The 24,804-nt window shown below is 48.1% G+C and overlaps 1 protein-coding gene across 2 annotated transcripts in view; it reads right to left on the bottom strand.

The window, feature by feature from the left end:
* LOC131827748 (maestro heat-like repeat family member 5) overlaps positions 1-24,804 on the bottom strand; it is a 66,850-nt gene that overhangs the window by 39,727 nt on the left and 2,319 nt on the right. The window contains exons 2-6 of one of the 2 annotated variants that reach the window (XM_059168693.1): positions 17,186-17,358; positions 15,587-15,732; positions 14,285-14,413; positions 10,688-10,847; positions 9,058-9,110 (exon numbers count right to left, since the gene is read on the bottom strand). In XM_059168693.1, coding sequence (XP_059024676.1) covers positions 9,058-9,110; positions 10,688-10,847; positions 14,285-14,413; positions 15,587-15,732; positions 17,186-17,358 — 661 coding nt within the window. The remainder of the gene's footprint in view (positions 1-9,057; positions 9,111-10,687; positions 10,848-14,284; positions 14,414-15,586; positions 15,733-17,185; positions 17,359-24,804) is intronic. The other variant, XM_059168694.1, reaches the window with a different exon arrangement.

Below are 24,804 nucleotides of genomic sequence, written 5' to 3'. Positions count from 1 at the left end.
CCGGGGTTTGCCTGTGCCTGCGGGACGCTGGGGTGCAGCCGGGCCTGATGGCTACTCCAGGCCGCCGGCCCCAGGACCGGTGTCTGCTGAACCCATGGGACCCGCGCTGCCCGGAAGCCCCAGTTCTCAACTGGTGTCAACTTTCGTTCGTCTTGCACAGGCCGGTGTCATAGTGACTCCTCTGAGGTTCAGGTTGAAAAACTCAGGAAATTACACCGGCCACGCCACGACTGATTATCGACCCTGTTCCCCATGCTGCACTCGCCACCCCCGGGATACTTATACCTGGAAGTTTGTACCTCTTAACCCCGTTCATCTGTTTCACCATCCCCCTACCCTTCCCCTCTGTCAGCCCCCAGAGCTCTGTATTCAGGAGTCCGGCTTTTGGTTGGTTTCTTTGCTCCTCTGTTTTGTTTCTTCTGTTCCACGCATGAGTGAGATCCTGTGGCATTTGTCCTTCTCTGACCGACTTGTTCCACTCAGTGTGATGCCCGCTCCGTCCTCCCACGTTGTCCTAGGAGGCAAGACCTCATTCCTTCCTACGGCTGCGCAAGGTTTCAACGCCCCCTTTATCCGTTCATCCGTCGACGGGCACTTGGGCTGCTTCCGTGTCTTGGCTATTGTAGATAATGCTGCAGTAAACACCTGACGCCAGTGAGAATGGCAAGGATTAACAGGACAGGAAACACGTGTTGGAGAGGATGTGGAGAAAGGGGAGCCCTCTCACACTGTTGGTGGGAATGCAAGTTGGTGCAGCCACCTTGGAAAAACAGTGTGGAGATTCCTTAAGAAATTAAAGATAGAGCTACCCTATGGCCCTGCAATTTCACTACTGGGTATTTACCCCAAAGATACAGATGGAGTGAAAAGAAGGGCCATCTGTACCCCAATATTCATAGCAGCAATGGCAACGGTCGCCAAACTGTGGAAAGAGCCAAGATGCCCTTCAACGGACGAATGGATAAGGAAGCTGTGGTCCATATACACTATGGAGTATGATGCCTCCATCAGAGAGTATGAATACCCAAATTTGGTAGCAACATGGACGGGACTGGAGGAGATTATGCTGAGTGAAATAAGTCAAGCAGAGAGAGTCAATTACCATATGGTTTCACTTATTTGTGGAGCATAAGGAATAACACGGAGGACATGGGGAGATGGAGAGGAGAAGGGAGTTGGGGGATATCAGAGGGGGAGATGAACCATGAGAGACTGTGGACTCTGAGAAACAAACAGGGTTTTGGAGGGGAAGGGGGGGGTCAGGTGTGCCTGGTGGTGGGTATTCAGGAGGGCATGTATTGCATGGAGCACTGGGTGTGGTGCATAAACAATGAATTCTGGAACACTGAAAAAATAATATAAAAAAATGAACATAGAGGTGCATGTATCTTTTCAAATTAGTGTTTTCATTTCCCAGAGACCCAGTAGTAGGACACCTGGATCATATGGCAATTCTGTTTTTACTTTTGTGAGGACCTGCGTCCTGCTGTCCATGGCGGCTGCAGGAGTCTGCATTCCCACCAAGCACGCACGAGCGTTCCCTTTTCAGCACATCCTCGCCGGCACGCGTGTTATTTCCCGTCTTTCTGGTAGAAGCCAGCACTCCGACGGGGGTGAGGGGGTATCGCATTGTGGCTGCGGTTTGCATTTCCTTGCCCACGAGGGAACTTGACCTTCGATTCATGGTCTGTTGGCCCCGCCCCCTCTGCACTGAGCCCCGCCCCCACGCCGAGCCCCGCCCTCTCTGCACTGAGCCCCGCCCCCACGACAAGCCCCGCCCTCTCTGCACTGAGCCCCGCCCCCCACGCCGAGCCCCGCCCTCTCGGCGCTGAGCTCGTCTCCCGGGCACCCTGCTTGAGCAGTTCCCTTTCGCTTGGAAGCCCAGCCCGGTCTCCAGATCGCGGTTTTGGGGTTCGGTCCTTCCCCGGTCCCCACTTCCAGGCCGGGATTGCTGGTGGCCCTGGTCACTGCTGCTGTGCGTGCACGTCTTGTTTTATAGACAAAGGCTCCTACTAACTGGCCTCTTGAACCAAAAAGTCGCAAGAACTGGTGGGCACGGTCGTGTACTTAAAAACTATTGGAGCACTTGCGACCTAATTCAGACTCCCGTGTTAGGTATTAGCATTACTTTGGCTCTGAGAAACCCCAAAGGCTTAGCTAAACTAGGAAGAAGAAAAAGAACAAAAACAATGAGGTTCTTAAGCCCAAAGGGTCAAGTGCACCACCTTCTACCACCTCTGCTTCTTTTATGTCCAAGAACTATAGTCCCAGAGCTATGAATATCTGCAAAAATGGCAAAATCTTACTAAAAACAGCCTAAAATTACAATGGCCATTACGGAGAAGATTCCAATGAGACAGGATCATTTAGTTCAGAAGTGGACTTGAGAGCAAGGTTTCCTAGACTAAACAAACAGAGCAGGATACCTAGTTTAATTGCAATGCAGAAGCTTCTAAAAGTCTTCACAATCCCAGAAAAGCTTCAGCAGTTCATTGCAGAAGCCTAATAAGAAGGGAGAGACAAAAGAGGTGCCTGAAACAAGACACTGGTGGGCCTGGTGGGACTCCTCTGCTCGCTCCTTCCTCCTTGACCTGAGACCTCAGGACAGTCTCTGGACTCTGCAGAGACCATGACATGGTCACTTCCAAAAATAAAGCCGCTGGAGGCTCAGGGATCTTCCTGAGCATCTCTTATTTCTTGGTCAAAGGCCAAATGAAGCACAGTCATTAGAAGAATTTCCTAAACCCAGGGAGGGTCCCCAAAAGTTCTCTTAAAAATTTAGATTTCTTAACCCGGGGTACCAGAGCTTCGTCAGCTGTGCACCTGCTGGTGGTGGCAGGGAGCCCCAATGTGGAAGCTGAGGATGATATTTCGGATCCCCAAACTTCAAGACGATGCCCTCAGCGGCCACAAAAAGCAGCCACCTTTCTCAGGTCATTCCTAGAGCTCTCCTGGGCCACACCGATTGCTGTCACTCAAACGTGCTGATGACAGACAGGTCTTTTTAAAGTCCCCCTGGAAGGTCCCTTCTTCGTTCGGAGTTTCGGGGTCCAGACGATAACCAAGGGCACCCGACGTGTTCTAGCTGCTCTATTTGTACACGGAGCATCTCCTAACATTAGGGGATTGATAAAGACACAAAATGGGATGGGAGACCACCAGTCGGATGAACTTAGGACAGCAGCTGAGCGCTTTGGAAGGACATGGGTACAAGGCTGCAAACAGAAGTCCCTGCGCTGTTGGCCTGACAGCAGCAGCAGCCCCAAGGTCAGGGACCAGAGCAGCAGCAGGCCTCCCGGGACTGGTGTCTCCACTGTAATCTGCTGGAGCACTGGAGGAGAGCTGTACCCAAGGCCCCCCGGGGACTGCCCACACCACGTCGCGTTTCCCCGGGGCCCCATGTGGGCCTCCCAGGCTGACGGGGCTCATGGGATTCTCAGAACTCAGCAACCCCCTTAAACTAAAATTAAATTAGCGGGAAGCCTTGCCGAATTCTGGTGGATCCCAGAGTGACGGGCTCTCCCAGGACAGCAGATCCCCCGGAGCCTGGAAGTTCTCCGTAGTGAACGCATCTGATCGAGTTCACAGGGAGTTTCTGTTCAGCCAGGGGCCTGTCCCTGGAAAACGTGTTTTTTGTTGTTGTTGTTGTGTGACGGTCTTTGTCACCCTGTTCGGTAGAAGCCTCCTTTCTAAATTTAAAAGGCTGATATGTTTTGCCTTTATTGGAGAACTTGCCTTAGAATTTCCTGACCAATCTGAATATTTTATATTTTTTACAATATTTTATATTTTATATTTTTTTACACTTATATTTTTTATAATCTGAATATTTTATATTTTTACAATTTTTATATTTTTTACATAGAAGAGGAGGAATTTAAACAAAAGTCACTTAATTAATTACTGAGGTGCCTGAAAATCTGGGCCGTCTCTAGTACTGACACCGGGAGAAAGAGCCTGTAAGGACTCACATGGACGTAACTACGTTTCTTCCCCGATTGCGTCAGCACCCACTGAGCCCAGCAAGACCTCGCGCCAACAGGAGAAAGACCTGATGGCCCCGAGGGCTGATCGTTCCCCGCACCGGCCCTGGAACAGGCCATCTTGCTGGTCCAGAAACCTAATGGACAGGATGTTGGTTTGTCCAGGACTGAGACGCACTAATAAGATCACTGTTCTCTCTTTCCCGGTTGTTCCAAACCCAGACTCCCTTCTGCTCCTGGTTCCACCAGACTCACGGGGCTTCGCTATTCAAAATGGCAGACACTGGGTGTGCCTGGGTGTCTCATTCGGTTGAGCGTCAGATTCTGGATTTTGGTTCAGGTCGTGCTCCCAGGGTCGTGAGATCGAGCCCTGCGTCAGGCTTTACGCTGGGTGTGGACCCTGCTTAAGTTTCTCTCTCCCTTTGACCTTCCTCACTTCAAAAAAGATGGTGGACTTTGTTCGGTCTCTTCCAGTGTCCCTGGACCCCAGCAGCCCAATACCTGTTGGCACTGACTTGGGATAGTCGGCAGGATGCCTGGGCAGTCATGCCCCCAAGGGCCCTGAGGACCCTTCTTATTTGTCCCAAGTGCCCTCCCGAGCGTGAAACACCCCTGCATCCCTGGGAAATCGTGTCTCTGTAGGACGGGGGCAGCCACCTGCTGCACTCAGCTCCCAACAAGGTGTCCAACGGCTCCTGTTGGGGCTGCCAAGTGAGGAGAAGCCTTGGCAGATGTAACCCTAGGAAATGAGGTTTATTTGCAAACTGCACACAGGGTCCCAAGTTTTGTGACTCTCAACTGATTCAGTGTTTCTCTGCAGCAGACTCACCTCCCATGAGATCCTTCTGCTTTCCCCACCCGAGCCCCATCTCCCAGGGCAGCGCTGTTTATCCCCGTGTTACGATCTCTGCCCAGCGAGGTGAGCCCCAGGACGCGGGGGGATGAACAGCGCTTCCGTGTGAGATGGGGCTCGGGTGCGGAAAGCAGAAGGATCTCACGGAAGGCAAGAAGCCCCACACGGACTCACTTGTGCCTGTGACCTGTGGTCACTCTGGGATCTCCTGGTCAGCAGGGGCTAGGTAGATGCTTGGTAGACCCCTGCCAGCCCCAAGGAAAGGTGCCGTACCCTGTTCCTCCCTGGCCCCCACCTCGTCTGCCTATAAATACTCCCATGTGAGCATGACTTTGCAGCCCCCTTCTACACACCAGATGGGAAGTTGCCCAATTCATGATTCACTGAATAAAGCAAACAGAACTTTACATTTATTCCAATTTTTTTTAAACAATGGTAAATCTCGAAATCAGGTGCTGTGATTCTTGCAACTTTCCCCCTTCTTCAGGATTGTTTTGGCTATTCTAGGTCTTTTGCAATTTCCGTGTAAAATTTTAATTTTTATTTAAAATTAACTATTTGAAGTAAAATGTTAATTTTTATTTAAAACTTTCATTTAATGACAATTTAAAGTTTTTTAGGTTGATAGGTATTACACTGAATTTATCAGCTGATTTTGGGAGAATCGACATCTTACCGCCGCTGAGCTTTTTTACCCGTGAACATCCCATATCTCCACTTGCGTAGGCTCATCTTTAACTGCTCTCTGTGCTGTTTGGTGAGGCCCCTGTGGACATTTTGGTAACTGTGTCTTTGTGTCTTTCATGTTTTTAATGTCACTGTTATTTTTTATTACTAGTCTATAGACATTCAGTAGACTTCTACATATTGATCTCGTATTTTGAGATCTTGCTGATTTCCACTAGTTGTAGTGTTTTTAAAGCTTCTGTAAGGCTTTCTGTATATACAACCACATCGTCTGCCAAGAAAGTCAGTTTTACTTTTTCCGCTGCAAGCCGTGTGTATGTCATTCCCCGCCTTTTCTGACCTTCTTACACTGGTTAGAAACTTCAGGGCAATGTGCACCAGGAATGCAGGGGTGGGAGCTCTGCCCTCCTTCTGGTTTTCGGTAGGAAGGTGCTCAGTTGGTCATCTTTAGCTCAAGTTCTCCAGAGAGATCAATTTCTTTCTACTCCTACTTTGAGGGCCATTAAGATTATGATATTGTGATTTGTAATACGAGATAAATATTTGTTCTTGTCCCATTTCTGGCAGAGCCCCTAAACCCTTGGGACTTCCTAAGTGGTAAGAAAGATAAAGGTGTCTTTTGTTTTCACTCAGTCCTCTTGTCACCACAACTGAGTTGAAGCTGATGTGGTCACTTTTGGAGAGCCTGTAGGTCGGTAGCCACAAGATGGGGGCTGGCAGCCAGGGGAGCTGACCATGATTAGAGGGTTGGAACTTTGAGTCCCACTGTCAACCTTCAGGGAGGAGAGGGGGATGATCATTGATGTCATTACCAATGCCCAGCAATTCCTCAGTTATGCCTAGTAACGAAGCCTCCATAAACATGCGGCAGGACTGGGGGCCAAGAGTTTCCATGTTGGCGCAGGTATGGGGAGGGTGGTCGGCCCAGAGAGAGCATGGGAGCTCGGCGCCCGTCCCCTCGCCGGGGCTGGGGTCGCTGCTGTCTGGCGGCTCCTGGGTTAGCTCCTGTTACAATAAACCCGCGATCCAGGAATGAGATGTTCTCTGAGTTCTGTGAGCCACTCTAGCAAATGAATCAAACCCATGGCAGGGGAAGGGGGGTGTGGGAACCTCCGATCTGTAGCTGGTGGGACAGAAGAAAAGGCACAAGCTGGACTTGCGGTTGGCGTCTGAGGTGGGGTGTCTTGTGGGACGGAGCCTTCCACCCGTGGGGTCTGATGCCGTCTCCAGGTCATGTCAGAGCTGAGAGCACACCCAGTCAGGGTCCACTGAGAACTGGGGAATCACTTGGTGGGAAAACACACATCAAATTACCAGTGGATGTTGCCTGTGGTCAAATGCTTTTCCTTAACTGAGAGATGATAATTTCCGCACTTAGTTCTGTGAATGTATTGAATGGCACTTACTGCTGTTCACGTGTTAATTTGCCTCATGTCCCTGGAGCAAGCCCCCCCTTCATCGTGGTGTATTATCTTTTTTTTTGTATTTTGCTGGATTCATTTTGTGGATATTTTATTAAGGAATTTAACTTTAACTTCATGACGGGTGTTTATAGTGTTCTGTAATGTCTGTCTGGCTTTGGTATTAGGTTTGTTCTGGCCTCTTATATAACGTGATTTAGTGCATGTTCCTGCTTCTCCTGTTTTCTTTCTTTTTTTTTTTTAAAAGATTTTATTTATTTATTTGACACACAGAGAGAGATCAAAAGCAGGCAGAGAGGCAGGCAGAGAGAGAGAGGGATGCAGGCTCCCTGCTGAGCAGAGAGCCCCACGCAGGGCTCGATCCCAGGACCCCGAGACCATGACCTGAGCTGAAGGCAGAGGCTTAACCCACTGAGCCACCCAGGTGCCCCGCTTCTCCTGTTTTCTGAGAGAATTCGTAGAGAATTGATAGTATTTATTTCTTAATTATGTAATGGAATTAACCCATGAAGTATCTGGGCCTGGAGCTTTCTTTGTGAGAAGGTTTATAATTACGATTCCGATTTCTCTGATACAAGACTACTTAGATTTTTTGTTTCTTCTGGTGTTAGTTCGGTAGTTTGTCTGTGCGATCGAAAATGCTTCATTTATTGGGATTATATTTTATTATTGCCGTTCCATGTCTAACAGATGTGCGGTGATTTTTTTTTTTTGTCCTGAGAGTAGCACTTTGTGTTTTTAACTTTTTTGGGTCAGGCTGTCAAAGAGCTTATCATTTTATCAAAGTTTTTGAATAACTTATGGTTGGGATTTTTCACTATTGTTTTGTTGCTTTAAAAAATTTCCTTGATTTGTACTATAGATTTTATTATTTCCTTCTTTCTTACTTACTTTGTGTTCAATTTGTACCTTTTTGGAAAGCTTTTTAGATAATGGATTTTAAATCTTTCTTTTTTAACATAGGCATTAAAACAAATTTCCTTCTGAGGTTGCTTTATGTCGAACCCCACGGGTTCTCACACATTGTGTTTTCATGATTGTTCAGTACAAGGTGTTTTCTACTTTCTCTTGAGACCTCTTTGACCCATGGGTCGTTTCGAAGTGTACTGTCTAATTTCCGAATAGTTGGGAGTTTTTCCACGTACATTTTTGCTACTGATCTCTGATCTACTTTCTGGTCAGATAGTGTACTCTGTTTGATTTCAGTCTTTTTAAATTTATTGAAACTTGATATACGGCCCAGCAAATGACCTGTCTTGGTGAATGTTCTATTTGCATTTGAAAGAAACGTCAATTAAATTAATTTGGTTAATTATGTTGTTCAAGACTTCTCTATCCTTAGTGATTTTCTGTCTTATTTTCCTATTAATTACTTGTATTCCTGCAGCCCTGCTATTATTTCTACCAGATGCCACTTGTGACAGTGACCGCTGCCACTACTATTCGTAACTGAAAACGTTAACCAGCATTTAGTGAGGCCTCCCATGTACTGAGCTCAGTGACAAGCACTTTGTGTGGATTATGTCCTCTAGTCCTCACAATGAGTATTTGAGCGAGGTATTTTTATCCCCATTGGACAGACCAGGAAACTAAGGAACAGAGAGGCAAAGTAGGCTGCCCAGCTCACACAGCTGTGGTTGGTTAAATCTGGACTCAGACCTAGGTCTGCCAGGTGGCCCATGTCCCTTGTCCCAGCCACAGGAGCCCCTCACATGGGCTTGTGGTCAGAGGGGGCTTGCATGACACCGCTCCTTGGCTGTGGTGGTTTTGTCCACCCTGGCCTGCTTCCTCCCTCCCTGATCTCAGATCTGGTCTCCACAAGCACTCTGGCTCCTTGCTTGTGGATCCAGCACCCAGGATGGGGAGGAAGGGCCTTGTCTGCTGAACACCTGCTTGCACCTGGCATCTAGAGACCAAGGTTCAACTCCCAACTCCTCCAGCGTCTCGCCCCAGGAGTCCCTTCTCCTCCAAGCCTGTTTGCTCATCTGTGACGGTGGGGCTTCTCCCTTCTTCCCCTCCCCCACCCCGACCTCCCAGGGCGAGCAGGCGCTTGGCTCCCCCGTTGCCCCCATCATCCCCGCAGGAGGCCCTTGTGCCTGGGCCTCATCCCTACCTGGGCCAGGTGCTCTTCCCAACAAGCCTTGTCTCCCTGCTTGAAGATTGCCTCTGTGGGACAGAAGGGCATTGCTGGAGGCCAGGACTGACATCCACATGGAGGCTAGATCTCAGGCTCTTTCTCCTCCAGCCGTTGGGCACTGGACTGAGTCAGGATGAGTCTTGCCTCTGTTTGTCCTGGCTTTGTGAGGGCAGTGAGCTGGGCTCGGGCTCGGGCTCAAGGTCTGGATAGCTGGTACTCTGTGGCCCTGTTACCCTTGCTCTGTGATCTGAGGTGGCCCATGTTGCCTCTCAGGGCCTCAGGCTCTCTGATGGTGAATGGAGGAGTCCCTCCAGGCTTGGCCATTTGGAATGTGCTAGAATCCCCTCAAGGGGGGGAAAGTGACACCCAGAGAGGGATGTGTTGTGAGAATGGAAAGCTTTTCTGGAACTTTGGAAACTCAACCTCAGAGGGAGGGCTGCTTTGGGAATGGCCCTGGGGGTCTCAGAACTCACCTGGGCACAGAGGGACCTCTGCCCAGCTTGCCAGTCCCGGGCAGGGTGTATGAGGCCCAGTTAAGCTGGGACCTGCCTCCTCCCAGCCTCAGAGCCCAAACTCCGAAGCTCAGACTCTGAGGCCTCTCCCGCTGGGCCCGGCTCCCCTATAGATGGTGGGGTCACTACATCCATTTCCTCCCATGGCCCCAACTTCTAAGGCCCTGAGGTCTACACACACCATTCCCTCTTCAAATTCCTACACATTCCTCAAAGCATGACTCAGGCTTGGCTGCGTCCTCCTTCAGGAAGCCCTCCCTGATTGCCACAAGAGCGGCTAAGTGCCTTCTGGGGGCAGCAGTGTGTTCAGCTCACACTTGTGAGTGAGCAGAGCCTAAATGTAACCTGGTGCTGGCCTCTCTCGTGAGGCCATGAGCTTCTGAGGGCAGGGAGCCTGGCATAGGGCAGGGCTCAGCCAGAGTTGGTTGTTCTGCATTACCTCAACTCTCTCCCTGGCAAGACCCCTCCCTGTGGGCCACCCTCAGAGTCCTCAGAGACCCCACTGTCCAGGGTGTCCCTGCCCACGGCTCAGGGGTAGTGGCTGCTGTGGAAACACTGGTCGTGGATGCCACAGCCCGTGATGTGCTCCTGGGTGGCTCTGGGCTCTTCACACTGCCTGTGTGAGCTTGGCTTCCTTGTCCGCGAGTGAGGAGGAGCGCCCGTCTGCCTCAGTGGCAGGACTGTGCGGCAGTGCGTGGGCCCCACATCCAACCTGGACCACCCTCCGAAGCCGCCTTGCTCTGTTCTGCTTCTGTCCCGGCCACTGTGGAAATGCTTACTGTGGGAGCATGGGCCAGTGGGGACGGGCAGCACAGCTGGCTGGCTGGGGTCTCCTTTCATGGGGGTCCTGATATGGCCTGGGCAGGCCGTGGGGCTGGGGGCTTTGGAGGGCACTTGGACCACCGCCCATCTCCCCCGCAGGGACACACTTCCCTGTTGGGCACGTGATGCCTAGCTCTGTGTGTCAACCCCCCGGGGCAACAGTCTCACTCCCTTCGGTGTCTACCCCAGCCGCTGCCCTGGGGACACAGGGGGCTGCAGAGATTGGCCAAGGCGAGGCCGGGGGTACCTCAGGCCCCTAGGGCAGGACATACCAGTAGAGGTCAGGATGCCCATCACGTAGAGGAGGCTGCGGTGCGGGAAGACACCCGTCAGGACCTCGGTCTCCAGGTGCCGGGCCACCACCTGCCATGAGTGCCTACAGATGGCCAGCAGGACGTTACTGGCCGCGTCCTGGTATGCCTCTTCCAGCTCCTGGAGGGCAGGGGGCAGAAAGGAGGAGTGGGCATCTGGGCAAAGCTTTGGCATTTCATACACATGGTCGGGTTTGGTGGGCGGGCAGTTTTTGGCTAGGAAACCAATGTATACAGTTGGCAGGTGAAGGGCAGGCGCTACCCCCAGGGCTTAGGGCTTCCTGTGACTCTCAACACCCTGGGTGGTTCTACTGCTCCAGAAGTCCACGGTGCTTCTTGCTTCTGAGCCCGGAGTGCTGTCCCCGCCCACCTCTCTGTCCACATCTAGTCTCATTTCAAAGCCCACTCCCAGGTCCACACTCAGGAGAAGAGCCCTGAAGCCTGTCAGTGTCGCCTTTTGTCCTGGGAGCCTGGCAGCTGGGGACAATGTCACGGCCTGTGATCCCTTATCCCCGTGAATTCAGAGCCCCAGTCTAGGCTTCTGTGTCCGAGGAGTCAGGGTGTCGGCTGCTGGGGGCAGAGGCCCACCCCGGTCTGGTGAGGCGGAGGCCAAGGGCACAGAGGAGCCGGGCTCTATGCGGCCACATCTGCTCCTTTCAGGTTCCTCTGGTCTCCGGTCCTGGGAGGGAAACACCCGGGGTGTTTCTGTGGCTGCTGGTGTGAAGGCAGGGCCCCAGGGTCAGCCCTGGGCCGAGGCCAGGAGTCCGTCCCGTGTTTGGTGGCATCTGGAAGTGAGGGGGGTCCACGGTCCCTCCCTGAACGCCCTGTGATGCCGCTGGAAACCTCATATGAAATCATCGCTGTTTATAATTTACTCCAAGTTTCCATACAAGGGCTTTCTCATTAAGGTGGTGGATTGAAGCTGATTTTGCTCTTTCAAAATAACACCTCAACACAACAACATTTAGGAGATGATTTAAAAAGGAAAACAGCAGCCATGTTCTGAGAGCTGGATTGCCGATGAGTGAGAGGTAACGGAGCTGAGCACGAGCCACAGGGCCGGGGCTGCCATTGCTGGGAGACTCGCAGGGGGCATGTCTCCCAGACCTCTGCAGCCAGGGGCCCGGAGAGGGTGCAGTGGTTCAAGAGGGGGTCAGGTGCCTGGTGTTGTGCCCACTCGGCACACCTGCAGGGCCCAGCAAAGTCTGGAGTCTCGGCCTCCGGAGGGGCAGGCGAGGGTCTGTGGCAGGAAGCCAGGCCCTCCACTGTGCTGCTGCCCGGGGCCCCCCCCGCTCTGGCCGGGCAGTGTGTTAGGGTCTTCTCTGGGAAATCTGGGCAGCCCAGGACGAAAGCCACAGAGGTCAGCAGAGGAGCCAGGCTGCTGTGGGCTCACTGGTAGCTACAGTGGACCCAGAGAGAGAGAGAGCTCCCTCTCTGCACTAACCATGGGCAGACAGCCACGCTGGAGAAGCCTCGGGTGTGGGAGACGGAAACCACCACCACACCCCCCACGAAACCCAGAAAACAGCTCGTTGGAGGAAATGCCGGCCAAACGGAGAGATGAAAACGTCAAGCGAAGCTGTTGTCTTTAACATCCTGAGAGATAAGCGGAGGTATTACAACCACAAATGCTATAAACAGCATGATGCGAAAAGGAACATTCTGGGGACAAAATCAAGATCGCGGGAGAGTCGAAGGCACAAGGACCAGACTCGGGAATACAGCGGGAGCTCTGGGAGACAAAGAGAGCCAATGAGAACATTGGGGACCACGGAGCAGCCCGCACCGGTGCGTTAGGTGTCCCTGGAGCCTTGGGGGCTCGAGGAACCCCGGGGGTGAGACCATGAGTGAATTAAGTGAGGAATGTTCCAGAAGCAAAGAGCCCAAGCAGCCAGACTGCAGGAGGCAGGGCTGGAAGGCATGGTGGCAAGGGACAGACCCAGAGCGAGGCGTCCTTGGGGAGCTGTAGGGCGTGCAGACTCAAGGAAGAACGCACGTCTGTCAGCAGGAAGGAGTGGGCGGACAAAGGTCTAACAAAGGCTTAACAACTGGCTTTGAGTCTCTATGGCTGCATCCGGGCAGCAAGGAGACCACGGGACACCGTCACCAACACAACAATGATCTTGTCGAATGGGAAAGTACTGAGCTGCAAAGCAAACCAAAAGTTTATTTGGGGTCTGGGAATCCTAAAGGAATCCCCCCACCCCTGGCCCCCAATCCCATTTCAACAGGAAACGGAAACGTGCTTGGACTGGAAGAGAAAGAGTTTGTACAGACAAAAGCCACAGGCTTATTGAAGCCGTTTGAAAGAATTACGATTGGTGTAGGCAAAACTAATCAGCATTGAGCTACACAGGCTGGGTCACTATGCTGGTTGTTAGGTCGGTGTTCAGCGCAATAAGCCTCATTCTGGGAAATGCAACACAATGTGGCCGTTTGCGGTCAGCTCGGCCTGAAGCGCGCACTCATCCAGGTGTAGGCGCGGATGAGATCCACCTCCCACGTGGCCTTGGGAACTACCCTGACTGTCCTGACTTCATTTCAGATGTTTCTGTCCACAGTCTCCCACACAGAGTCCAGGATGATCCAGGACAGACAGATTTCCAGAAATGTCTGGTCTCAAGCTGTACTTCCCAAACACACGTTCTCAAGAAGCTGTTGGAGAGTGTGTCCAAAGCAGGAAAGTGAGCCAGGAAAGAGGAAGGCTTGGGGTCTCCGCGACGCTGCCCCTGGCTGGGATGGGCTACAGGGGGTCCCAGATGGGGCTGTGGATACCAAGACACCAGCAGACATGCTCAGTTGGCTGGGACCTGGGTGAGGACATGCCTGCTCTCCCCTCTGAGTCCTGGACCAGCTCGTGCTACATATAGAAGTGCTCGCACTGGGCAGCACTGGAGAGCTGGCAATGGGCAGCAGTGTGTGCAGAAACAGGTGTCACCCTGCCTCCGAGGGGCTCTTGTCCACCTGTAGGGAGGCTGAGCCAGGCCGCCCCAGATGCCAGTAGGCTCTGCTTGTCCTGCAGCCCTCTGCGAGTCCTGGGATCTGAAGTCCCTGAGGCCATTGGCAGACCTGGGGGAGGTCCCGGGACCCGGACTGCATCCTGAGGTGGGCGGGGAGGAGAGGTGCGGTCTAGCAGGTAGGACCCAGAAAGTGGCAGCAGAGCTGACTTAAACCTGGAGAATGGGTGGGGCTCATAGGAGGGCTTCCAGAGGGTGGGTGTGGGAAGCAGGCATGGGAATGGTAAAGCAGGTGGTGGTGGTGGGGGGGACCCAGGGCAGAGACTTCCAGGAAAGGGCACTAAACCACAGCTGACATCCGGCTCTTCCATTTTTGGGCCCTGTAGACTCAGACAAGCAATGATCTCTCCGAATCTCATCTTTCTCAACTGTAAAACGGGCACAGGAGATGGTCCCTCTGAAGGGGCTGGTAGTAAGAAAACGAAAAGGACAGAAATCGCTTGGTCAACCACAGGGCCAGGCACCCCCACCATTATTTGGATGCTGAGGGCAGCAGCCTGCATTCCCAGAAGTGGCCTATTTGCTGGGATGGGAGGCACACCGTGGACTTGGTCATGTTCTCCAGGGCCAGCTGCATGAACGATTTCTCCCAGGCCTCCTCCAGGGAGTCACTGGACTCGATGACTGCCTCCAGGACGTGGAATAGCCGGAACTTGTGTCGGGAGGAGATCTGTGGGTGGCAGAGGGGGCAGAGATTCAGAGACACGTTGGGTCTGGTCACACGGGGAGTGGCTGCCAGTGAAAGCCTAGGTGTGGGGAGGCTGTGGAGGCCAGAGGGAGAGAATCACCACGGATGCACTTGGCCATTTGTCCAATAACAATTTAGTGAACATTCACTATATGCAGGCCCTGAGCTAGGTTTTACAAAGACAGATGAATAAAAGTGTTTCTATCCTTAGGAACTGCTATGGGGTTTTATTTTCTTATTTTTTTTTTAAACTAAAAGATTTTATTGATTTATTTGAGAGAAAGAGAGAGAGAGAGAGCACACACATGAGAGCACACAAGTAGGGTAGGGACCAGCAAGGGGAGAAGGAGAAGCAAGCTCCTGGCTGAGCAGGGAGCTTGATGTGGGGCTTGATCCCAGGACCCTGGGATCATGACCTGAGCTGAAGGCAGGTGCTCAATCAACTGAGCCACCCAGGTGTCCCTGCTATGGGATTTTAAAAGCATTCTGCCTCTACAGTCAGTTCATTCATTCATTCACCCATTCATTAAAAGTTAATCAGATCTTCCACCTAATTATCTATCCATCTATCTACCAACCTATCCAAACATCCATCCATCCATCCATCCATCCGTCTGTCCACCCACCCAACTATCCACCCATCAACTCATCCAAATATCTATTCAACCATCCACCCATCTATCCACCTATCCATCCATCCATCCATCCATCCATCCACTCATACAGCCATCTATCCATTTATCTGTCCATCCACCCACCCACCTACTTATCCATCCAACCATCCATCCAACCATCCAACCATCTGTTTATCTATCCATCCATCCATCCATCCATCCATCCATCCATTTATTTGTCTCTGCCACTTAATTATTCTGTGACTTAAGGCAGATCACATTCCTTTCCTAAGATTGTTTTCTTATTTATGGGGATCATAGCTTCTATACCATGAGGCTATTCTGAGGGTGACCACACCCTCAGAACCCTCATATTGGTCCACCTTCTTCCCTCCCCACTCAGCCTATTGGACATATGAGGACATCAACTTGTCCCAAACCATTTAGCTTTGCCAAAGAGCCAAGATTTGAACTGGCCCTGGGGTCTGGCCCTCCCCTCTACTCTCCATGCAGTCCCTCCAATGGCTCAAGAAATTCCCACCTCAGGATTGTCTACAAAGTAGTCATGGATTGTTTCCAGCACCAGGTTGGGGGCCCCATAAGCCATGTTCTTGATCTTCTTGATGATGTACTTCAAGCGGAGGGGGTCTGAACTATTCAGGTCCCAGAGCATCTTGAAACAAATGGCTAAAGAAGATAGAAAAAGTGTGAGGGTTAATGTGCTGTGAGAAGGTTACATTGTGCCATTAGGGATAAGTGGGAAGGGAAGGAGTAGGGCCAGGAATGGGAAAGAGTGATCTGAAAATGAGGACTGAAGAACTGAACACATTGGGAATTCTTGACTATCCAAACAGTCCTCCTGGAGTTTGCAATAGGATAATAAACAGGAATGCATGAAGGCTTCACACCTTTATTCACCCAGGCATATTTCCATTCATTCATTGATTCAACCACTTTTTCATGCATCCATTTATGCAGTCGTCTATCATCTGCCTACCCATTGATTCATCTATCCATCCACTCACACATTCACCCATATGTCTGTCCATCAGTTCATTTATCCATCCACCTGTCTGTCCATCCTTATACTCACCCATCAATCCATGCATTAATAAATGTATCCATCAATCCGTCTGTCACCCATTTGTTCACAAATTTGTCTACCTGTCCATACACCCATCCATTCATAAATTTATTCATCCATCCATCACATATGACTCAAATTAGCCACCCATCCCTCTGTCCCTCTATCTGTTCATTCATTTACCTCTTCACACTCCAACTAGTCATTCAACATTCAATGATATTCCTTCTGGGTCATCACAGGGTTGTGAGTGAGGGCTCAAAGAGGAGTCATCACCCAGATCAGTTCTGAAGGAGCCTCCAGGCCATGGGAGTCCTACCCACTATCAGTGGACTCTGGTTCTGTAGTTCTATAAAAAGCCCTGGGCACACAGAGAGAGGAGGGGCAATACATCCCTACAAAGATGGAGAGACATTCAGGACTGGCTACTCAAAGGAGGTGGCAATTTAACTTTGCCTAGAAGAATGAAAGCAAGTCATCTTTGAATGAGGGGGAAAGGATTCATGTGAGAAGGCCAAGCCTAGACTGAGGTCCTAAGGCATGCAGAGGTGTGGGGAAAAGGGGGAAGGTGAAGTGTGAGGGAAGGAGGGATTTTTTTTTTTTTTAGCCTTTAGATGGTGCCTCAGGAGGCATGACGAGGCCAAGAAAGGTGTGTAGGGCTCTCTGCTAAAAGTCTCACTATGTCCACAAGGTCCTTGACATCCCCAAGATCCCAGGGGTGTGGATTCCTTCTGGTCCTCATCCCCAGGACTTTTTTTTTTTTTTTTTAAGATTTATTTATTTGTCAGAGAGAGAGCGAGTGAGAGCGAGCACAGGCAGACACAGTGGAAGGCAGAGTCAGAGGGAGAAGCAGGCTCCCTGTGGAGCAAGGAGGCCGATGTGGGACTCGATCCCAGGCCGCTGGGATCATGACCTGAGCCGAAGGCAGCTGCTTAACCAACTGAGCCACCCAGGCGTCCCAATCCCCAGGACTTTTTGAGTGGAGGGACCTGATGGGGTCTGCTGAACCTGACCACCCCATCTCCACCCTGCCAGAGTCCCAGGGCTAGTGATCACCTGCATTGTAGGCTTCCTCCATGAACATCTTGTGCTCCTTGGGCACCAGAGCAGCCTGGCTGCTCTGTGACTTGCAGAGCAGGATGGTGGTGGGGTGTGTCTGTCTGTCTCTGTGGGCAGGTACCTTCATGTAAGATAGGTCCTTCGTGGATCTGGAGACAGGGGAGAAGATTCTGAAATGGAAAAGAGGTCCAGGGTGTATCTGGGCACCTTTGTGTGCATTCATGAATGCAAACCCAGTAGACACTGAGAGCCATGTTGGTCAGGATCAGGCTTGGCAATATCCTTCTGTGTGTCCTCCTTTCTGTTCAATGGTCTGAATGAACTCTGAAGGGGGAGTAGGGAAGGAGTCTGGAGGCCTCAGGGTGTTGTTAAGTAGGCAATATCGCCTGTGGGCCTGGAACGGACTGACCTCTAGCAAGTGTTGGTGGCAAAGACATGACTGGCAAGACCTGGAGGGCTCAGGGTATGGCATCCCCAGCTCCAGCTCTTACACTGACTTGGAGGAGCCAGTATTTTCAGGACCACACACAAGACTGTCCTGGCTACCCAGATGCCACTGAAGGGGTCTTTGAGGGAGGCCCAAGAGCTGCAGAGCAGGTGGGAGCAGGAGCCATGAAGATGGATGCATTGGACCAGAACCCCCTCTGTGTCCCAGGTCCCATCATCCTGGCACTTGAGAACAATTATGTGTGCATGATGGAGACACCAAGAAGAGCTGTGTGGCAGGGGCAAGGGAGGACATCAGCCTGTGAGGTTGCTTTACTACTTCCTCTCCCTCACCTCTTCTTTGGAAAATATGGGGGCAGGACTCCCTCAGACTGTGTTCATTGCCAGAATGGGGCAAAAGGGGAGGCATCTTTTATTTTTTGGGTAGTGCCCAAGCTGTTTGTCTCACAAATTCCCCTTGGACCCCCCTGGCAGGAGTGGGTTCTGCTCTACCTGCTGCAGGACCTCATTTCTTGTCCACTCACAGTTCCCAGTTCCTGAGTACTGACCACGGGCATGGTGTGTTCATTCTAGCTACTAATGATATAACTAAAGATATATGGATATCTAATGTCTGATATTAGTGGGATTATATATTTTTCCTCCAATTTTTGAGTTGTTTAAAGCAGAAGGAGGAACCTGGTCCTTGTTGCTCCATCTTAGAGGGAAGCCCTGGTGTTGTCTTCATCATCTTCAGGACTTGGGGGTTTTTCCTGAATGCAGTGGGAAACCCGAGTGTTTTGAGTGACATGATATGACATACATTTCTTATGTGGTAGAACAAATTAATAGGTAAATGTTAAAAGAAATGAACCATCGTCTAATATACCACATAATGTATCTATAGAATTAGTTGATGATTTTTGTCCTGTTCACACTGAATAAAAAATTGCCAGGCATACATGGCAGCAAGAAATTGTAACCCCTAAGTAGGAGAAAAAAAATAATTGATAACAAGCAACACAGAAATGACACAAATGATGGAATTAGTAGACAAGGACATTAAATGTTGTTGTAACAATATTCCACATGTTCAACACGGTAGATTAAAACAGAAGCATGCTAAGGAGAGACATGGAAAACATCAACAAGGTGAAGAATACAACATCTGAGATTAAACATACACTGGATAAGTTTAACAGCATATTAGACACAATAGAAGCAAAGATTAGTGAACTTGAAGATACCACAGCAGAGACTACCCCCAAATGGGACACAAATAGAAAAAAGACTGGAAAAAGTAGAATAGAGCAATCAGTGAATTCTAGAACAACCTCAAAGGGCATAGTGTATATGTAACGTAAATTCTCACAGAAGAAGAAAGGGAGATAGAAAACAGTATTTGAGGAAATAATACCTGAAGTTTCTAAACTAATAAAAACTAAAAATCGCACATATCCAAGAAACTCAATGAACCTCAAGTGAAGGAAACATAAAGAAAACCAAACCAAATAATATTGAAATAAAATTGCCTAAAGCCAATGCTAAGAGAAAATTTTAAGACAAAAAGCCAGAGGAAAGTCAGAGAAAAAAAAATTATATACAAAGGTATAAAGATAAGAGCCAGAGTATAGTTATAGTCAGAAATAATGCAAGCAGTGCACCTGGGTGGCTCAGTCATTAAGCATCTGCCTTCAGCTGAGGTCATGTTCCTGGGGTCCTGGGATTGAGCCCTGTTTTGGGCTCCTTGCTCTATGGGGAGCCTGATTCTCCCTCTCCCTCTGCTCTGCTGTGTTGCCTCTTTGTCTGTCTCTCTTTGTTAAATAAAAAATTAAAAATCTCAAAAAAAAGAAATAATGCAAACATTGGAGACATGGAGCAACATTTTAAAGCACTAAGAGAAAACAAACAAACAAACAAACCTGGCAAACTAGAATCTTCTACTCAGAGAAAAAAAATTTAAAAACTGATGGTATAGCCAAACCTTTATCATGCACGCTGAAGCTGAAAGAATATGTAGCCAGCAGATCTGCACTATAAGAAGCGCTTGAGGAAGTCTGTCAGGCAGAAGGAGAATAACACCAGATGGAAATATGAAAATACACATCAGAATAGAGAACAGTGGACATGGTGAGTACGTAGGTGAATGTAAAGTATTTTTTCTTATTTTTCAAGTTTAAAGTAAAAATAACAATGCTTTGTAGGACCTACAGCAAATGTAGAAGTAAAATATATGTCAATAATACCATGAAGGCCAGGAGAGGGAAATGGAAATAAAATATTATAAGACTCTTATACTATAAGTAAAGTGGCATACTATCACTTGAGGGTAGGCTGTGATATAGTAAAACTGTAAACCATAAGCCCTAAGCAATCACTGAAAAATCAGAGAGTAAAACAAAAATCTATATAGCTAATAAGCCAACAAAAGACATAGAGGCAAAGAGGAAAAATAGAAAAAAGAAGAGAAGAAACAAAATGAAAACAAATCGCCAGATGATAGATTAAAACCGAATCATATCAATAGTCATATTAAATGCAAGGGATTTAAATACCTCAGTCAAATAGCAGAGACTGTCAAATTGAATAAAAAATCAACACCCAAGTATATGCTGCCTATAAGAAACACACTTGAAATATAATAGGCAAAAATCAATGAAAAACAAAGGATTAAAAAGGTACATCATGTTAACAATAATCAAAAGAAAACAGAAGTGGCTATATTGATATCAGAAAAAGTATATATTTGAATGAATAATATAACCAGGGATAAAGAAAATCAGCTCATAATGATAAAGGGATCACTCATCAAGATGACTTACAATTCTAAATGTTCATGCACCTAATAACAGAACTTCATAATATATAAAGCAAAAAAGATAGAACCAAAGGGAGAAATAGTTGAATAGTCGAATCATAGTTGAAGCTTTCAGCATCTCTCTGTCAATAATTGATAGAAGAAGACATAATTATTAAGGATATAAAAGATTTAAATCATACTCTTAACTAATGTATCTAATTGGCATTTACAACACTCTCCATCTAAAATGGAAGAACACACATTCTCTTCAAGTGCACGTGCAACATCTACAATAGATGATATTCTGAGCCATAAAATAGTCTCGATAATTTTAAATGATTCAAATCAAACAAAGAAATCTCTTTGACCACAAGAGAATGACATTAGAAATCAATAACAGAAAGTTAGATGGGAAATCCCCAAATATTTTGAAAACTAAGCAACAATTTAAAATAATACATGTGTCAAGAAGAAAATAAAAGAGAAAGTAAAAGATATTTTGAACTAAAAGAAAATGAAAACACAACATATAAAAATGCATGGGGTGTAGCTAAAGCAGTGCTTTGAGGGAAATTTATAGCATTAAAACTTAAAGTATTAGAAAAGAATAGAGGTCTGAAATCAATGACCTAGTTTTCCATTTGAGAAAGCAGGGGAAAAGGGGAAAATTAAACCCAAAGAAAGAAAATAATAGAAAGTAGAGAAGAAATCAGTAAAGTACAAACAGAACAACAATGAGAAAATCAATGAAACCAAAAGCCAGCTCTTTGAGAAGATACATACATTTGATAAACTTCTATCAGGCTTTATTAGGGCAAAAAAAGAAGATATAAATTACTAATATAAAGAGCGAGAATAGGTACATCATTACAGATCCTACAGACATTAAAAGAATAATGAGAGAATATTATGAACAACTTGGTGCCAATAAATTTGACAACCCAGATTAAGTGAATTCCTTAGCCATAAAATACCAAAGGTCAATGAAGAAGAATTGAATAACTAGAATAGACATAGAATAGACATTTGTCTGTTAAAAACATTGAATCTGTAGTTGAAGACCTTCCCACAAAGAAAACTTTAGGCCCAGGTGGCTTTACTCTTCAATTCTACCAGGCCTTTAAGGAAGACATGATAACAATACCACACAACTTTTCCAGAAAATTAAAAAGGGAACACTTCCTGACTCATTCAGTGAGGTGAGCATTAGTCCCCTGATGCTAAAACCAAAGAAAGACACCGCAAACTTCCTTAACGTATGAATCCAAAACATACAGATGTGCATATCTACCATGACCAAGTGCGCCTCTTCCTGGGCCGGCAAGGCTGGTTGAACAATTGAAAATCAGTCAGTGTAACTTATCGTATTGGTAGATGAAAGAAGAAAATACTATGATCATCTCGGTAGACGCAGAGAAAGGATGTGACAAAATGCAACATCTGTACGCAATAAAAACAAGAATTAAAGGAATTTCCTTAACCTGATTAAAAACATCTACAAGAATCCTGTAGCTAATATACTTAATGGTGAAAGACAGAATGTTTCCCCCACATCACTGGGATTGAGGGAAGGAAGTCTATTTTCACCATTTCTGTTCAATACGGTACTGAGGGCTTAGTCAGTACAAACAGGTAAGAAAAGAAATTAAAAGTGTGCAGACTGGAAAGGAAGAAATGAGCTATCTCTGCTTACAGAGGATGTTATCACCTACTTAGAAAATTCCAAAGAACCTACCAAAACCTACCAGAACTGAACAGTGACTCCAGTAAATTTGCAGAAGTAAAATCAGGATGCAAAAATCAGTTATATTTCTCTACACTATGAGCTGTTGGGACTTGAAAATAAAAAGGTACCATATACAGTAGCATTAAAGATCATGAGCTATTTAGGTACACTGTCTAGCAAGTAGTCGTGAGGTCTATGAAGTGTAAAATATAAAATAGCAATGAAAGAGATAAAGACAACTTTAATAAGTAGAGAAATATACCACGTTCATGGATCAGAAGACTTAATATTATTAAGATGTCAGTTTTGTAAAAATATATCTAAATATTCAATGCAAAAAGTCCAGAAAAATACTCACATGTACAACTGATTTTTAAGGAAATTTAGCTGTATTAATTTAATTTAATTTTTAAAAGTAGGCTCCACACCCAATGTGGGGCTTGAATTCACAACCCTGAGATCAAGAGTTGCATGCTTTACCCACTGAACAAGCCAGCTGCCCCAAGGCCAACTGATTTTTGATAAAAGTGCAAAAGAATTCAATTAAGAAAATGTGTGCATCATTTTCTTATGATGCAAATGGTGTGCAATAATTGCATGTACACATGCAGAAATGCCCCCAATTTATACTTCACACTCCATACAAAAATTAACTCAAGATAGATTGCAGACCTAAAAGTAAAACCTGGGATCCAAACTTCTAGAAGAAAATGTAGGAGAAAATCTTTGCGATCTTGGGTTAGACAACGATTTCTTAGATGTTACACCAAAAGCACAATCCATAGAAGAAAAAACATTAAGTTGGATTTCATCGAAATTAAGAACTTCTTGAAAGACATCTAGAAAAAAATGAACAGATAAGCTGTGTACTTGGAGGGAATATTTGCAAATCACCTATCTCATAAAGATCCATATCCAGAACACATAAATAACGCATGAAACAAAATAAAAACTCAGGCACAAACACAAAAAGTCTAACAAAATACAGAAGGAAGATGTGAGCAGACGTCCCACCAAAGGAGACACACAGATGGCAAAGAAGCACACAGCCAGTGCTTCACATCATTCTTCACGAAGGAAACAAGTGAAAACCAAAGTGGGATATCGCTACACATCTACCAGAATGGCTAAAACTGGGGGAAAGCCTGAAAATACCAAGTGCTGGTGAGGCTCTGGGGTCCCTGGACCTCTCGCACAGAGCTGGTGAGGCTGTGAGCCGGTGCAGCCAGTGCAGAAAGCAGGCGGGGTGCTTTCTGAGCAGGCTGACCCCGACCCTGCTCCTCCACTCCTGGAAGTCACAACCTACTTTCACGCAAAATCTGCATGCGAATGTTTGTCATGGCCGTGTAAGAACCCCAAACTGAAGATATGCACACGTTCTTTGGTGAGTGGATAAGTGCGTAAGGAAACTGTATTACATCCACGGGAACACAGTCAGCAAGGAAAAGAAAGGAATCCCTGAGAAACGCAGCAACGTGGGTGGTTCTTAGACTCATCAGGCCATGTGAGAGAAACCAAGCCCGGAAAGCCACGCTCTCGAGCCCATCCTGATGGCTTTCTGAAGAAGGTCAATGAAACAGAACACAGGTTAGTGGCCTCTGAGGATGGGGAGTTGGGGGAGGGCTGACCACAAAGGGGACGGGGGGGGGATCCTGGGGAAGGTAAGACCCGTTTCCTATCTTGCTTGTGGTAGTAGATTCACGGTTGTATGACTTTGTCAAAATGTTCAGAATTATCCACTAAAGAGAGTGAATTTTACTCTACATAAATTATACCATAACAAAAAAAAAGCAAGATCTCTAAGAACAGAAATAATTTCACCCTCTCTCTGGTCTCATTTCCTTCTGCTTTCTCTTGCTTACTCCAGCGCAGTCACACCGAGCTCCTGCTGATCCTCAGACCGCCAGGCATGTTTCTACCTCAGGACCTTTGCACCCTTCGGTCTGACCCTTCGGTCTGGGGAGCAACCTTCCTCCAGAGAGCTGCTTGGCTCGGTTTCTCGCCTCCTTCGAGTCTTGGCTCAATGGTCACCCCCTAGATGAACTTCTTTAAAACAGCAGCCTGACCCCACTCTTCTTTCTACCCCTACCCCCGCTCGATTTTCCCCCCATCACTTTTAACCTTGTCACCAACTTACTTTATTACATCCACTGTTTGTGGCCCGTCTGCCCCCCTGGAAGGTAGCCCCAAGGGCAGGGATCTTAATGTCTTGTCTCCAGTTGTATTCCCCAACACCTACACAGCGCCTGACACCCCAAGCAGGTGCTCACCAGGTATTGGGATGACCAGCAGAGCGATATATCAAAGCAGCAGCGCATTCTCCTCTCTGGAAAAGCCCCGCGACAGCCCCCAGCTCTCTCCCTCACCGCGCCCTTGCCAAGTTCCTGTCGTCCAAGCTCATTCCACTTACTGGTCGGCCTTTGCTCTCCTGGGCCCGCTGCCCAGAGCGTGGGTCCTTTTTCCTCCTCTCTCCCTGTCCCTTTCAGGGCGACGCACAGAGGCCCACCCTTCAGCCTTCTTGACCTGGAAAGAGCATCCTGGGGGGGCCTCCCCCGACTCCCCGGCTGACTCAGGGCCCTCCCTGGCTGCGCCCGCTCCCTGGTGTCATGGCTGACCAGCCGCTGACCCTCTTCCTTCCCAGGTGTCCCTGGGGATGCGTTGGTT

This window comes from Mustela lutreola, chromosome 3 (assembly GCF_030435805.1).
Source record: "Mustela lutreola isolate mMusLut2 chromosome 3, mMusLut2.pri, whole genome shotgun sequence".
In the NCBI taxonomy this organism is placed as follows: Eukaryota; Metazoa; Chordata; class Mammalia; order Carnivora; family Mustelidae; genus Mustela; species Mustela lutreola.
This window is presented reverse-complemented; position numbering and strand designations above follow the sequence as displayed.